Source organism: Molossus molossus, unplaced genomic scaffold, assembly GCF_014108415.1.
Source record: "Molossus molossus isolate mMolMol1 unplaced genomic scaffold, mMolMol1.p scaffold_m16_p_1, whole genome shotgun sequence".
NCBI classification, from domain to species: domain Eukaryota; kingdom Metazoa; phylum Chordata; class Mammalia; order Chiroptera; family Molossidae; genus Molossus; species Molossus molossus.
The window spans coordinates 206,795,639-206,810,858 of record NW_023425344.1 but is presented as its reverse complement, the minus strand read 5'-3'; the positions used below and the strand labels follow the sequence as shown (position 1 = coordinate 206,810,858).

Below are 15,220 nucleotides of genomic sequence, written 5' to 3'. Positions count from 1 at the left end.
GATACATGTTCTACTGCTATCTAGAACAAAATAGAATTTTCCTATATGTAGTTTGAGAACATGGTTTTTGCTTCACAGAAAATTGGCCATAATTAGTAAGAGATATAATAGTTTATAAAAAAAATGTATTGATTTTAGAAAGAGAAAGGGAGAAACACCTATTTGTTGTTTGACGTATTTATGCATTCATAGGTTAATTCTTGTATGTGCCCTGACCAGGATTGAACCCGCAACCTTGGTGTATCAGGACGACACTCTAACCAACTGAGCTACCCGGCCAGGACCAAGAAATAATAGTTTAGAATTGACTATTTGAAAATCCAAATCATAATTATGACAGATGTCTTCCAACATTTAACTAATTTATATTTAACAAACCTATAGAGCAATGAACTCAATCACATACAGTTACACTATGCTACTAGTTTATGTTGGAAGATTCATCAGAAGATTATATTGCTTAAACCTATATGCTCCATAGACTAAAATATTGTCCTTATGCTTTGTTCTGTCACACTTGAGGGTTTTATTTTAATTTTTGTTACTCCTCACCTAAGGGTATTTTTCCATTTATCTTCAGATAGAGTGGGAGAGAGAGAGGGAGAGAGAAACATTGATGTGAGAGAGACACATCGATTGGTTGCCTCCCGCATGACCCCAACCAGGGCTGGGGAAGAAGCATAACTGAGGTATGTACCCTTGGCTGGAATCGAGCCCACGACTCTTGGGTCTGCCAAACCGGCTAGGGCACACTTGAGGGTTTTAATTAGCCATCCTATCTTGCATAGTAAATTGTGAATCTTACCTATAAGAACTTAAACAATTTAAATGTCTCCAATTTTTTTTTTTATCCTCACCCAAGGACATTTTTCCATTTTTTGTTTAGAGTGGAAGAAAGAGGAAGAGAGAGAGAGAGAGAGAGAGAGAAACATCAACGTGAAACATACACATCTAGTGGCTGCCACCCGCACAACCCAACCAGGAACAGGGACAAACTGCAACCGAGATACGTGCCCTTAGTGGGAACTGAACCCAGGTCTCTCTGGACCGCAGGCTGACGCTCTAACTGCTGAGCCAAACCGGCCAGGGCTATGTCTCCAATTTTTAAAAATTCAGTCTTAGTTAAAGTTGAAACCAGAGGCCACACATTACAATTAGCATTTTATTTAAAAAATTTGAAAGGAGTGAAAAACACTACAAAGCATAGAACAAACCATTATGGGTTGTTATATAGATTAGAGTAAAAGCTGGAATATAGTTACATATCAGGTATTATGAAGACTAAGAAAATAAGATAATTAGGTTGTGATGAGGGACCTATTAAGCCATATTTATTCTTATTTCATAACCTTAAAACTATGTGCTTAATTGTTTAGTATATAAAATTAATTCACTGTATGTTTATTTTATGGAAACTGAATTTGAATTTCTTTACCAACTATGTAACATTTAACCACTAGCTATGACTTCATCGATCTTATTAAAATTAACTCAACCAGTATTTTAAAATCCTTAAAATTCTTTTGGAGTTAGTATAAAGCAAATGCTTTCCTCTTTGCATCAATTGTGGTAAAATAATGAATATAGCAGACACATTTTTTTTTTAACCACCACGTAGAACATTGACTTTTTCCATGCTATCCACCTCTGAGTTGATGGTCAAAGCATATGGATCTGCCATTACTGGCAACATAAAATATCTTTGCTCCAGGGTCTCGTTGAAACCTCTGAACTCAAATTTTCTATTGCTTAATTCATATCAAACATTGTGTTTCAAGAAAAACGTGCTTGAAGAATTATCAGAAGGAAATTGTTCTTGTTTCAAACTGGGAATTCAGTTTTTCCATTTTATGAAGGCTCCTGGGGTAAATTTTTCTGAAGTCTTAATGTCAGGAAAAAAATATACTTCTCCCTTGATTGTAATCTCAAAAACACTATAAAACCCTCTGTTCTGGCTCATTTGTTATACTGTTTCGCTATCCTATTTTCCCTCTCTTTAACATCATACCTATTGCCTTATTTACTTACTTTTGTTTTGTGTTGTATTTTCTGTATGATGCTTCAAGTTCTCTGTAGAATAATGCAAATAAGAATAAATAAATTTCAGACTAGAGAAAGGATCAATGCTTATAGGGTCAGAAGAGAAAAAAGAATCTATGACAGTAAACAAGTACTAGGATACCAACATTTGAAAAGATTTTGAGTCATTGAAGCCAAAAGTATGTGTGCACCAAAACAAGTGCCAAAAAGCTCTGAAAGAAGGAACTGTTCAACAATTTTTTTTTTTCAAAACAGCAAACACACAGGCTTTGTCCATAGAACATGTAAGTCTGAGCTTACTTATGTTCCCTAAATAAGTGCCCTTTGTGCATGGAGCACAAGAAAATACATATATTCCCTGTCCTGTTAAGGTGTGAATTTAATTTCTACATTATACAATTGATTACAATGATCAACAAGCAGCATATTGCCCAAGAACAGAACTGAACTGGATGTTCAAAACCACAAGCCAAGGTCTGCAACTTGCTCTTTTGTGATTTTTCAGTCACCAAATGTGTTGGTTGTGTGTTATTTGGCTTTTCTGTTCAAAACTTCTACTGGGCTCTAGAAATAACTTTTCCAGTGTACATAAGTCCAGCAAATTTATTTCTACCTTGTAACAAGACTGGAATTGAAACTGCAAAACAGCTTGTGAAATATCAACTAAATTACTTCCCCGAACTCCTGTTTGATATTCTGTGCATTATTAAGTATTTTTAAACCTCTTATATTTGATGACCTTCTTCATAATCCTGTAAAAGGCTTTACAAACACTCTCTTGGATGTCAGATGCAAAACTTTACCCCTTTCAAGCTACAGATAAGAATAGTGAGATATTGCCAAACACAACGTCTCGTCCCAGATCACGTCCTGAGAAGTGGCAGAACCAGAACCAGGTTGGGGTCCCTGCCTTTGTTTTAGCTTCCGCAGAACTGCTGATCCAATCGAACAAAAGGGCAGTCCCCGCGGTGAGACAGCGCGCGTGTCCAACAGGAATAAAGGCACTGGGACTTCCTAGGAAATCAAGTTTTCAGAAATGTCTCGGGAAAACTCCGCAGAAGACAGGTTGTGCAGGTGTGCAGTGCAGCCTTAAACTGGTACCACTGGGAACAGTTTGCGAAACAGGAAGGTGCAGTAGGGTGTGCCGCGCCTTAGCTAACCTGGCACTCCCCCACCTCCTTCCCAGCGCCCCAATGCCAGGATACTTCTGGCCCAGTGCACTCAACGTCCTTTTTCCCTGAACCGGGAGGGCTGCGTTCCCATCGCCCTCGTGCCCACCCTTCTCCCTCTACCCGTCACTAAGTTTACCTGACGAAACTGGGGACAGTTTAGCGGAGGCCCGTCGGCCCACGAATGAATGCCCGCCAGGGCGTCCCTAATCTCTGCGAGTGGGTAACAGAGGCCGGGCCCTGAAAAGACGCGCCCAGCCAGGGGCGCGCCAGGGAGGCTGTCGTGTCCCGACCAGGCCTCAGGGCGGCACTCTGGTCCCGCGGCCAGCGCGCTCGGGCGGGCCGCTGGGCGCCGACACGAGCTGGCCGGGAACGTGTCTCCCGGTGACGCAGCCCCGGGTGGCGAACGTGGTGCGGCGGCAGCGGCGACCGTACGCTCCTCCGCCGCGTGCGAGACGACGTGCGGTGCAACGGGCGGCGGCGGCGCAACATTTGGAGCGGCGGGCGGGCGGGCGCTGGGAAGCAGGACGCAGGCGCCGGCACCGGCACGTAGGACGCAGGCGCCGGCGAGGAAGTAGGTCCCGGGCGCGGCGCTCAACAAAGCGGGGCCGCCCCCCTCAGGTACCCAGCCGGCCCCGGGCCCCGGCGGGCGGGGAGGCCGGGCTGGACAGTTCGCCGGCGGCCGCGGAGGAGAAGGGCTGCGGCCGGAACGCAGCTGCGGGGCGCCCGGGACTCTTCCTGGTTCGCTTCTTCACGGCCCCCGGCGGGGCGGAAAGGAAGGGGGCTGGGCCGTTCGGGGTCGTAGCCTGCAGCGCCGACCCGCCTTTGCTTGTCCCTCGTGCAGGCGGAGCTGCGGGCAGAGGCTCCATGTTGGGAAGCGGCGCTGCTCGTCCTCATTAGCGGGAATCGGGGCGCCGCGGGCAGAGCCGGCGGGGGCCGGGCGCTAAGCGAAGATGGAGGCCCCGCTGCGGCCTGCCGCGGACATCCTGAGGCGGAACCCGCAGCAGGACTACGAGCTTGTCCAGAGGGTCGGCAGCGGCACCTACGGGGACGTCTATAAGGTGAGGCAGGCCGGCCCCGGCCCCGAGCCCGGCTCTTCTTGTGCCGTCGCGGGCTCCCGGGAAGAGGGTTTTTGGGTGCAGCCTGAGGACTGGAGAGGATGCTTTTATTGCTGCATCTCAGAGATGAAACGGCCGGGTCCCGTTTACTCCGTTCAGAGCACCCTAGATACATTGCTTGCTCAAATCGCTACCAAGACGCAGAACTAACCACACCTTTGCAAACCACTATTGTACTTTTTTTGTGGTGTAAAGGTTTATTTATGGTATTGAAGTGAGTTCGAATCTGCTTGTGGAGTTGCACTTGAGGATGTTCTAGTCCTAGCATGGAAAAGTGCTTCATGGAAGGCACTAGACAGAAAAGAATATTGCCATTCCGACATTGGCGGACACACACAAAAACTTTAAAACGGGTGAGCTTAATTTAAAAGTCATATGAAAAGCTGTCTCTCGATTATAACTGTACAGTCTAATACTGGATAAAAATGACGTGAGCACGAACATTATCCTATGTAGAAAGATGCTTTTCCTGGTAGAAGTTGCATCATTTGTTATCTGCTTGGATGATTTTTTTTCCCCCCTACTTTCTGGGGTTTATAGCGTCTCATGACCAAGAGTGGATAAGAGCCGCTGTATTTTTCATTGTGCTTTTTTGCATTATTTGAGACAAATGAGGGTGAGTTACTCTTAGTTTGGGATTTAAGAAAACAGAGAAACAATCCCAGTTCCCTAAATCCACTGAGTTCTTCAAGGATCAAGAAGGACATTGTTTCAGATTGCCTCATGCTTTGTGTTCTCTGTTCCAAAAAAGGGAGCATTAATGCAACTCATATGGGTATATTAAGGGATATTTCCTTTGATTTTGCAACAGCTTTGTTTATTGGACTTAATTGTGCTGTCTATCCTATTATTCCAAACAACACTCCTGCATGTAGCTGAAAGGGCCTTGTATGTCATATGGATAATTAATCACGAGGCTCCTCTGGGGTATGTTGTTGTTTTGCACAGGTGGCGATATGGAAAGAAAACAGACTTCCTACTTTTAATGCTTTTGTTTAATATGCTCCCTATTAATACTAACAACTTAAGGTGATGTTATGACAGCTCTAGTGCTATTTGATTCTACTAGGATGAACTCTAAAGTGTAGACTTTCTGTTATTTGAATCTTCTGTACTAGGCACTGTGGTAGGTATGGGTGTTGAATTGTGAGGTAGGTCCCTTGTATACCTTTGAATTCAAAGTGGATAAGTATAACAGAATCCTCTTTTGCTTTATGTAGAATTAATAGGTAATTAACTCAGCTGTTTATCCATGGATTAGTCATTTTGTGGAATGCTCGTTGAAAATTTGAAATTCCTACTTGCTTTCCCAGTCTTACTTTTTAGTCATCTTTGTCTTATGATTCAGCATGTGTATAAGTGTTTTCCTCACAAAAATCTGAAGACCTCTACTTTTTTTCTTTATAAATATAACAACCAAAGCAACTCTGGAGCAGGATTTTATTCTTGCCAGAGAAATCAAAGGGTTATATTAAAGGGGCAGCAAATACTTGCCTTCCACCCAGGTACCCTATATGTCCCTTCCACAGTTTCTAAACAGAGGATCAAAGACTGAATGTCATATACCACCTTCATCACCACTCCTCCCCCACGATTCCCTTCTCTCACATTCATGCTCCCTTGCCTTTATACACACACACACACACACACACACACACTCATACTCATACTCATACTCATACGCTAAGCCAGCCTCTGATTCATAAATATCTTCAACTCTGGTTCCTAGTCTTCTGTTTCCTTTTATTCTAATTATCTGGAATCACCGACCACCCTCATTTCAACCTGTTGCCATCCTACTTGTCCATCAAAAGCCTTACTGAAATGCTCCTCCAGGAACTTCAGGCAGCATCACCACCACCCCTTCTCTCCAGTCTCATCTATAGCTCTCTCTTTCCTTCATTCTGTTCTAGACACACTGGCCTGCTTGCTCATCCTTAAACACGATAACCATATTCCCAACTTTGGGCCTTTGTTCTTGCTATTTCCTTTGTTCAGAATGTCTTTCCTCAGAGAACCACATGGCTTGCTCCCTTCCCCACTTGCTTTACACCCTCTTCATCTTTTTTCCTACTTTATTTTTTCATTTGCACTTATCACCATTATGCATAATGTTTTGCTTATTTTTTTCTTTTTATTATGTATCTCAATCCACTATCATATTCCATGAGTGCAGGAGTTTTATATTTTTTGTTCACTACTCTATGTCTAACAGCACCTAGGATTATGACTAGGAACAGAGTAAGTGCTTTCTAAAAATCTGTTGAATGAATGGATAAATATCAGTAATTCTATTACCTAGTTCCGTGGGCATATACTTTTGACAAACAACACTAAGTTGGCATTTAATACTCTGTATTCCTGTAATGCCTATTGTGATGTCCTGCATATGTGCTTTCATTACAAATTTCAATTACTGAGTTCTCTAGGAAGAAGTATTTCTGGAAACTATTTCATAGCATATCCATTTTCAGTGCTCTAAGTCCTACAGAATTTTGTCAGTTTATATTTACTCTTTTTTTTTTTATCCTCACCCGAGGACATCTTTCCATTTTTTGTTCAGATAGAGTGGGAAGAAGAGAGAGAGAAAAACATCGACGTGAAAGGGACACATTGAGTGGCTGCCACCCGCACGACCAACCAGGGCTGGGGACAAACTGCAACCCAGGTACGCGCCCTTAGCGGGAACCGAACCTAGGTCTCTCTGGACCGCAGGCTGACGCTCTAACTGCTGAGCAAAACCATCCAGGGCTATTTACTCTTTTAATATGCCTAAAAACATGTACCATTCAGCTTCAGAACAGTTAGAGTAATTTTGCAATTTATCGCTGTTTCTGATGAGCTGAAAATGATAGAAAGTTTTATAAGTATTTCCAATCAGTGATATAAACTAGTAACATAATTATAGTGAAGAATAATGAAGGTGAATTAGGCACTGTTCCAATCAGATATTATTTCTACTTTTTTTTTTTTACACCTGAGATACCTTATAAAGCAGGAGCTTTAAAAGGACCACAATTTTGAGATTCTTTGTGAATTATTTTTATGTTCTTCAAACCACAGATCCCCTCTGACGTGCTCATCTTTCCTGAGAATCCCCAAGGTGGGAGAGCTCAATCTTAAACTGACTATTCCCTGGTTGAAAGAAGAGGAATATAAAGCTTCATTTAGATAGGTGGGATAAATCATTGAGGGTGAGAACAAGAAATGGTGGAGGGGAAAGAAACTAAAGAGAAAAGAAATATAGTTGAAGATGGATAAAATATTAAATTTCAACTGAGGAAATTTTAGCGGATTTAAAAATGACTGATTTGTATTTTTTGTGTTATTTTTTAATCCTCACCCAAGAATATATATATGTTTTTCTATTTATCATCAGATAGAGTGGGAGGGAAAGAGAGAGAGAGAGAGATGTGAGAGGGACATATTGACCAGTTGCCTCCCGCACAACCCTGACCAGGGCCAGGACAAACTGCAGCCAAGGTACGTACCCTTGACCCGAATGGAACCTGCAACTCATTCGTTCCCAGGCCGACGCTCTAACCACTGAGCCAGACCCACCAGGGCACTGCTAATTTTTAAATCTGCTAACAGGAAGAGGAAGTCTGGAGATTTAGTGTGTTTATTACCTTCTGTCCACAGTGTTCTAGACAATTATAATATCCTAATATAGTTTATAATCGCAGTATAAGATATTGGGTGGTCTTTATCCAAATATTTGTATCAAAATTATACCCATCTTAGATTCCAAAGAAGTTCTAGGAATCATTTTTACCTTATGTGGAATATAAATGTAGAGTGGGCAATCCCATCTATTTTTTTATCCTAACTTGTTTTGCTTTTTCTGACTGATTATAAAAGTATACTATGTTTAGCTCTAGGAGGACAGGAACAGATATTCCTTGCTTATCACTGTACAATAGCAGCTAGATAGATGCTCAATAAATATTTGTTGGATGACATTAGTTGAAGATGGATAAAATATTAGCTCAGTGATTGAGCATCAACCCATGCACCAAGAGGTCACTCACTGGTTTAATTCCCAGCCTGGGCACATGTCCAGGTTGTGGGTCAAATCCCCAGTGGGGGGCATGTAGGAGGCAGCCAAACGATGTTCTCTCTCATCGATATTTCTGTCTCTCTCTCTCCCCCTCTCTCTTCCTCTCTCTCTAAAATCAATAAAAGAAAAAAAATTTTTTTTTAATTGCCCAGAGATAAACACTGTTAATGATTTAATATAGTTTATTTCGGGCTTTTTTCCTAAATGTTTTTAAACTAATTCTAAAAATGGCTTTTATAATTTGGGATCATGATGTACCTCTTTTTCTTCTAGTTGATTGGAATGAACAGCATTTTCCCTGGTTATTAAATATTCTTCAAAAATACCATTTTTATCCCTGGCTGGTTTGACTCAGCCGTTAGAGCATTGGCCCGAGGACTGAAGGGTCTCGGGTTTGATTCTGGTCAAGGGCATGTACCTGGGTTACAGGTTCTATCCCCAGCCCTGTTCAGGGTTGTGTGGGAGGCAACCAACCAACCAATGTGTCTCTCTCACATCAATGTTGCTATCTCTCTCTCTCCTCCCTCCCCCTTTCCCTCCTTCCCTCCTTCGGATCTCTAAAAGATCAATGGAAAAATATCCTCATGTGAGGATTAACAAAAACAAACAAACAAAAACAACCATTTTAAAAAGATCCATTGAACAAGCCCTCATTTAGTCATTCTAAGTTTCATATTTGTTGCTTCCAGTTTAAACATTTTTTTGCAATTATAAATAATGTTACAGAAATTTCTGTTGTGTAGTCTTATGTGGGTTCCTCTGGATGCTCTATAAACTGGGTCCACTGTAGTGAATCCCTCTTTTACATATTCCTTTCTCTCCCCCAAAGCAGAACTCACAATTCTTGAATGGCTTTAGGCACTTTGAAGTATATTCCAAGATTCCATTCTATAAAGACAAAGCTTGATACATCACAACACTTCTGGAAGCATTCCTTTATTTAAGAATTATTTAAAATAAATTCTTAAAAATTTTCAAAAAAAAATTTATTTAGTGTCAACTCTGTGTTAAGGTATGGGGATACAAACATGAGAAAGTACACTGTCGACAAGGAATATGTAATTTAGCCAGGTAAACAGTCATAATTTGGTAAGTGCCATAGTAGAAGAGAAGTAGAAGAGTTGTCCAATCTGTCTTTATTGGGGGCAGGAGAAGGGAGGAGAGGAGAGAGAACTATAATGTGAACCAGGGAGGATTAACAGAGGAAGGAGCATTAACTGGATGTTAAAAGAATGCAGGGGGATTTCCAGGTGTACAGAGTTAGTAAGATAGGGAGTAGTGTGCAAAGACCTGGCTATGGAAGTAGTGTGCAAAAGACTTGGCGGCTTGAGAAACCATTATGCATTTTGAGGGATCTGCATCTGCATTCCAAGTTTATGTGACCAAACTTGGCAGAGATTTCATAGATGGAGAACACAGGCTGTTTTCTGGCACAAAAGGACCAGATAATGGACCTTGGGTGTCATGTCAAAGAATTTGGACTTCTTCCTGTAAACTGAAGAAACACTTTGAGAGGGAATCTTTCATAATATAGAGGATGGATTAGACAAAGTTGCTGGAAGTATAAGGCTAGTTACTGAATAATCCAGATGAAAATTTATGCAAGTATAAATTTAGGCACTGGTACTGGAGATGAAAGGAAAGGATGGATTTGAGTCATGTTTAGAAGGTCAAAATTCCCTGGTGATTGATGGTGGAAAAATAGGTCATCAATGACATTTAGAATTTCTGGCTTGGGTGTCTACATTGGTGCCATCAACAGAATTAGGAAGTACCAGATTTGTGGGGTCTGGATCTTGTGTTTGGTTTTGGACATAGAGCATTGTATTGGTGGATATGTCTAATAAATGGTAGGAAATGCAGTATTGGTGGATATGTCTAATAACTGGTAGGAAATGCAGCTCTGGCTTTCAGAGATCTAGACTGGGGATACAGGTTTGGAAGTCATCATCACATCTATCTGCTGTATGATTTCTTACCATAATACTCATCATTTGTCACTCATAATTGTTGCTGTCAGTCTTCCTGCTCTGCTCAAAGTGAATGAGAACAGGGATCTTGTATTTACCACTGAATCAGCTAGCCTGGCATAGTGCCTAGTACATAGTATGTGTTCAGTAAATGTTCTGAAGAAGTGAGCAACAGAGTGGTTATGTAAGTAAGAAGTTGAAAGGGTTCATTAAGAGCAAAAGAGTTGAGGTGTGAATGGTAAATAAGGAACTAGAGGGAATGCAGATCACTCCTTGAAGCAGTTTAGCTATGAAGGAAAAAGAAATGAGACATACAAATGTTTCTTTTTCCACAGTTGCTGGTTTTTTTTTTTTCCTTTCATTGAAACTGATTACAGCTTTCAGTTATTCTTTAAGTTTGTTTTATCACCTAAGTGACCAAGAGTGTTGCGGAATTTACAGAAGGAAATCAGATAGAATTTGGGAAGAATTGGGAATTTAGAAAGGAGATTAAAGGCAAGAACTTAGGATGGGATTGTTAGGAACCAAGGTAGGGGATAAATGTAAAGCCTTCGTTCTTCCCTTTCTTTCTCCCTCTCTCCCTCCCTCTTTCCTTCTCTTACTCTCTGATATAGAGCCTCCATTGATTTCCAGCCCCAGTTATTCCCCTATGAGTTTGGTTAGGATGAGGCATATTGATGAAAGGGGAGCTGGGATGGAGCAGGGTGGGTGACAGGGTGAAAAGATGTATTTAACATTTAACTGTTAAATACAATATTTATAGAGAGCTTCTTATGTGTTAGATACTGTTCTAGGTCCTTGGGATACATTAGTGAACAAAGTAGAGAAAGATTCTTGCCATCAAGACCCTGGGAGGAGAGAGACAATAAGCAATAAACATAAGTTGTATGATGTGTTAGAAGATGATTTAAAGATAGGGAAAGAGAAAAAAGTTGAATCAATGTATTACTTCTCACACATGAACCCCCTTTTTTAGGTGCCTTTTGCCTTCTTGCCCCTTTTTTTTAACCTTTCTTCTTACCAGTATCAAGAGGAGCCAATATATTTTAACAGATATAACTTTTAATCAATTGGTAACAACTTTTGCACTTTAAGCTTTTAGCTCCTATCCTAATTGTAATAGACAGTGGAGATGCTTGGGTCCTTTACCATTTCCCCCAACGCCAGGAATAATTTTCTGTTATTCTTTCTGCAGTAACATAGATACATGGATAGGCCTTGACTTCCTATTTTGCCTTTTTTTGTCCTTGCCTCAGCCTAGGTAGCCTTCTTTTTAACTCTTTTGATTTTTTTTTCCTTTATTGATTTTAGAGAGAGAGGAAAGGAGAGGGAGGGAGAGAGAGAGAGAGAGAGAGAGAGAGAGAGAGAGAGAGAGAGAGAGAAACATCGATGAGAGAGAACATTGATTAACCACCTCCTGCATGCCCCCACTGGGGATCAGGTCCACAACCTGGGCATGTGCCCTGACCGGGAATTGAACCGGTGACCTCTTGGTGCATGGGTTGATGCTCAACCACTGAGCCACACCAGCCGGGCAGCATAGGTAGCCTTCTAAGTAATATGTGTTCATTTTAGGAAAATTTGATATGGGAATAAAAGAAAAATTACCTCTCCTTTGCCATAATATAAGAATGTTGTGTATATCTTTTTAAACTTTTAAAAACTCATATTAAGCCAATATATATGTCATACATTATATATAAGCATATATGCAATTTTTATTCTGTAATATATATATTTGATAATGTAGTTTTTGTTTAATAGTACATCACAAACCACTTTTCGTGTCAGTAAATATACACATTTAATATTTTTATATTATTTTCTTGTATTGTTGTACAATTTTTAATTTGTTATTGTCGAATAGATTGTTTCTAGTACTTCCTTATTATAAGCAATACTGTGATCAGTATCCTTGAACAAATTCTTTTCACACATCCTTAATTCTTTCTCTTTAAAAAAAAAAAAGAATAGCTTATTAATTTTTATTTTAAAAAAGTTTTGAGTTTTAGAAAGAGGGAAAAGGAGAGGGAGAGAGAGATAGAAACATCAACGGGCTGCCTCCTGCACACCCCGGCTGGGGATCTAGCCCACAACCCAGGCATGTGCCCTGACATTCAACCACTGAATCACACCAGCCGGGTTTATTGATTTTTAGACAGAGAGGAAGGGAGAAGAGAGGAACATTGATGTGAGAGAGTAACATCATTGGCTGCCTCCTGCATGCCCGCTAACAGGAATCAAGCCCCCAAGCCAGGCATGTACCCTGACCAGGAATCAAACCAGCAACCTTTTGTTGCAGGGGATGATGCCCAACCACCTGAGCCACACAGGCCAGGGCCTTAATTATTTCTTTAAGTAAATTTTTAGAGTTAATTTTTTATTGTTTGTTTTAGTGATTTCACCGATTATTCTCCCTACCAAATCTGTACCCACCAACAGTGATTGAGAGTCCACATCTTCCCTACCTCTTTTACTCTTAAACTCTTTCCTTCCTTTTCTTCACCATTAAAACCTCCAGATAATAAATCTAATTTAAGTAATCTTCTGGAAGGATCTCATTTTTCAACAAAAATTAATCTGTATTAGGACAGTGTTAGAAAAACCCTTTTCGGAGACAACTGTCCTAACAGACTAAGGCTTTATTTAGTGTGTCCTGAGATAGCAGTCATGTGGCCATATTTGGAGTCACTCTAATGGGCAGGCTTCAGGCTCCAAATATGTCTGCCTGGTAGTGGAGGAAACCTTGTAATATGTCCTCTTGTCATGGAAGAAGGAGCACCTCTGCAGACCTCTGTAACTGTGTGGAGGATATCTTGGAAATAACTTGCTCTCACACATGCATTTATCTCCTGCCCTATCCTTGACAAATGGTCATTTAACATATTTAAATAATAAGGACATACTATGTTTAGAAGCAGTTGGTTTTATTTTAAACTTTCCTATATTGATCTAAAATCTGTCCCATTGAAAATTTGTCCCATTGAAACAGGGCAGGTATATCTTTGCTGTTATCCCACCAGTACTACTCATATACCTGAAGTTTCTGATGCATAAAAGGTATTCAATGAATAAATGTTAAAATAACAAATTTCTAGGCTTCATTTAAAATGTTTCACGTGGAGGATATGCTATAAGTGGCTCCCCCATTATTATACTTTGTTTGCCTAAATTTGGTAATCTTATTGGAAGTGGTTTCCTTGAAATTTGCATAACAACTTATGTGGTATATAATATGTATAGTGTTTATAAACTCCCTTTTCCCCAAAAGCATTTACATAGAAGCAAAATGAAGCACTTTGCTCTTGTTGAAGGATAAAGTATTATATTCTGTTTGAATATAACAGTTTCAATATTTAAAAATTTTAAAAATATGAATCATAACTTTATAGAATATGAAAAATGAAAAGTCTCCTGTAATGTCATGAATCTAATGTCTTATCATTTTTGTTGAACAGCAGACTTTGAGCACATAGTCAAAGTAAATAAATAGTAACTAGAATGGTAGGAAGAGTCTGGAATCTGTATGTAGCATGTTGAAGAAATTAGCATGTTTAATTCGTAGGTAGAAGAGGGCTTTTGTATTTTGATTTTAACATGACTAAAATTAGAACCTAGGCCCCCAGGCTACCATAGGAACTCATTTGTCATAGTGGGAGGAATAGACTGAATCAGTATTTTCTCACAAACCAAAACGGGGACTAATGAGGAAAAATTATAGGAAAGTAGATTTTACTTATCATAACAAAGTCTTTATACAACTAAAGTTATCCAAATAATGAATATGTATCAGGTTGACCAAATGATCTCTGTAGACTAAGTAGAAGAGAATTGCTTTTTAGAAAGGAGATTGAATTAGATGATTTCCAAAAGTTCCTCCAAACTGGAATTCTTACAGAACAGTGTCTTTTGAGTAGTTTTGGTTTTGTCTATTTTTATTATCCCTTAAATGTGAGTAATATTTTAAGATTTTGTTCTTGACTCTTTTTTTATAACACTATATACCTTTCCTAAGCAATCTCATTTACCTGCCTGGATTCGGTAATGTTAATGATGCTCAAATCTTTATTCAGTCCAAGTTAGCTCTTGAGCTTCAAGAGCTGTCTGTTAAATACGATATCACTAGTTACTTTTCCATAGGAATCTAAAATTTAAATGTGTCCAAATATGAGCCTGTTGTCTGTGCCCCTTCACTGCCCTCCCCCATAAATTTTGTTCATCTTCCTATGATTATCATCTTAATGAATGGGACCACACTATCTAATCAGTTGTACAAGCCAAAATTGGGGGTTATCTTTGACTTGCTATTTCTTTGCACTTCACATTAAATGGTTTACCAATTAGTAATGGAGACAAGGTTGGACTAGAGCATAGCAGAGGAGGTAGAGGGAAGTAAATGGATTTGGTTTATATGTTCAAGTCATCAGAATTTGTTGATCATATATCAGGTGCAAAGAATATGAAGGAAAGAAATGAAGAATGACCTTGGGTTTTGGACTTAAGCAACTGGGTGGATGCCATAAATTATATTTAGATTGGGAAGGTGTGGGGATGAATGGGTTTATGGAGCAGGTGTCATCTAGTGTTCTATGTTAGACATGTTAAGATTGAGATGCCTGTCAGATTTCCATGTATTTAGGAATTTGGAGCTCACTGATGAGACTCATCCTGGAGATGGTTGTTAAAGGAGAATGTTAGATAAACAAAAGGTGAAATTCCATTATTAGTCAGGACAGGTAAGAGGGGGAGGGAGTAAAAAAGAGGCTGAGACATTATTGAAGGTTTGAAGACTGAGGAACAAAATAATCCTTATGAAGAGATGAAGAATGGAAAAATCAAACTAGCGGAGAAGCTATAGTTTGC

General features: G+C 40.0%; 1 protein-coding gene across 9 annotated transcripts in view; it reads left to right on the top strand.

Annotated features, from left to right (window-relative positions):
* The first annotated feature begins 4,134 nt into the window (after positions 1-4,134).
* Positions 4,135-15,220, top strand: part of MAP4K5 (mitogen-activated protein kinase kinase kinase kinase 5) — a 116,415-nt gene continuing 105,329 nt past the window's right edge. For 3 of the 9 annotated variants that reach the window (XR_004960039.1, XM_036265742.1, XM_036265687.1), the window contains exon 1: positions 4,148-4,270. Coding sequence is in view for 8 of the 9 variants with exons in the window: in XM_036265742.1 (XP_036121635.1) it covers positions 4,163-4,270 (108 nt within the window). In the remaining variant the exon portion in view is untranslated. Of the gene's footprint in view, positions 4,271-15,220 lie in introns of all 9 variants that reach the window. The other 6 variants (XM_036265671.1, XM_036265667.1, XM_036265709.1 and 3 more) reach the window with 5 other exon arrangements.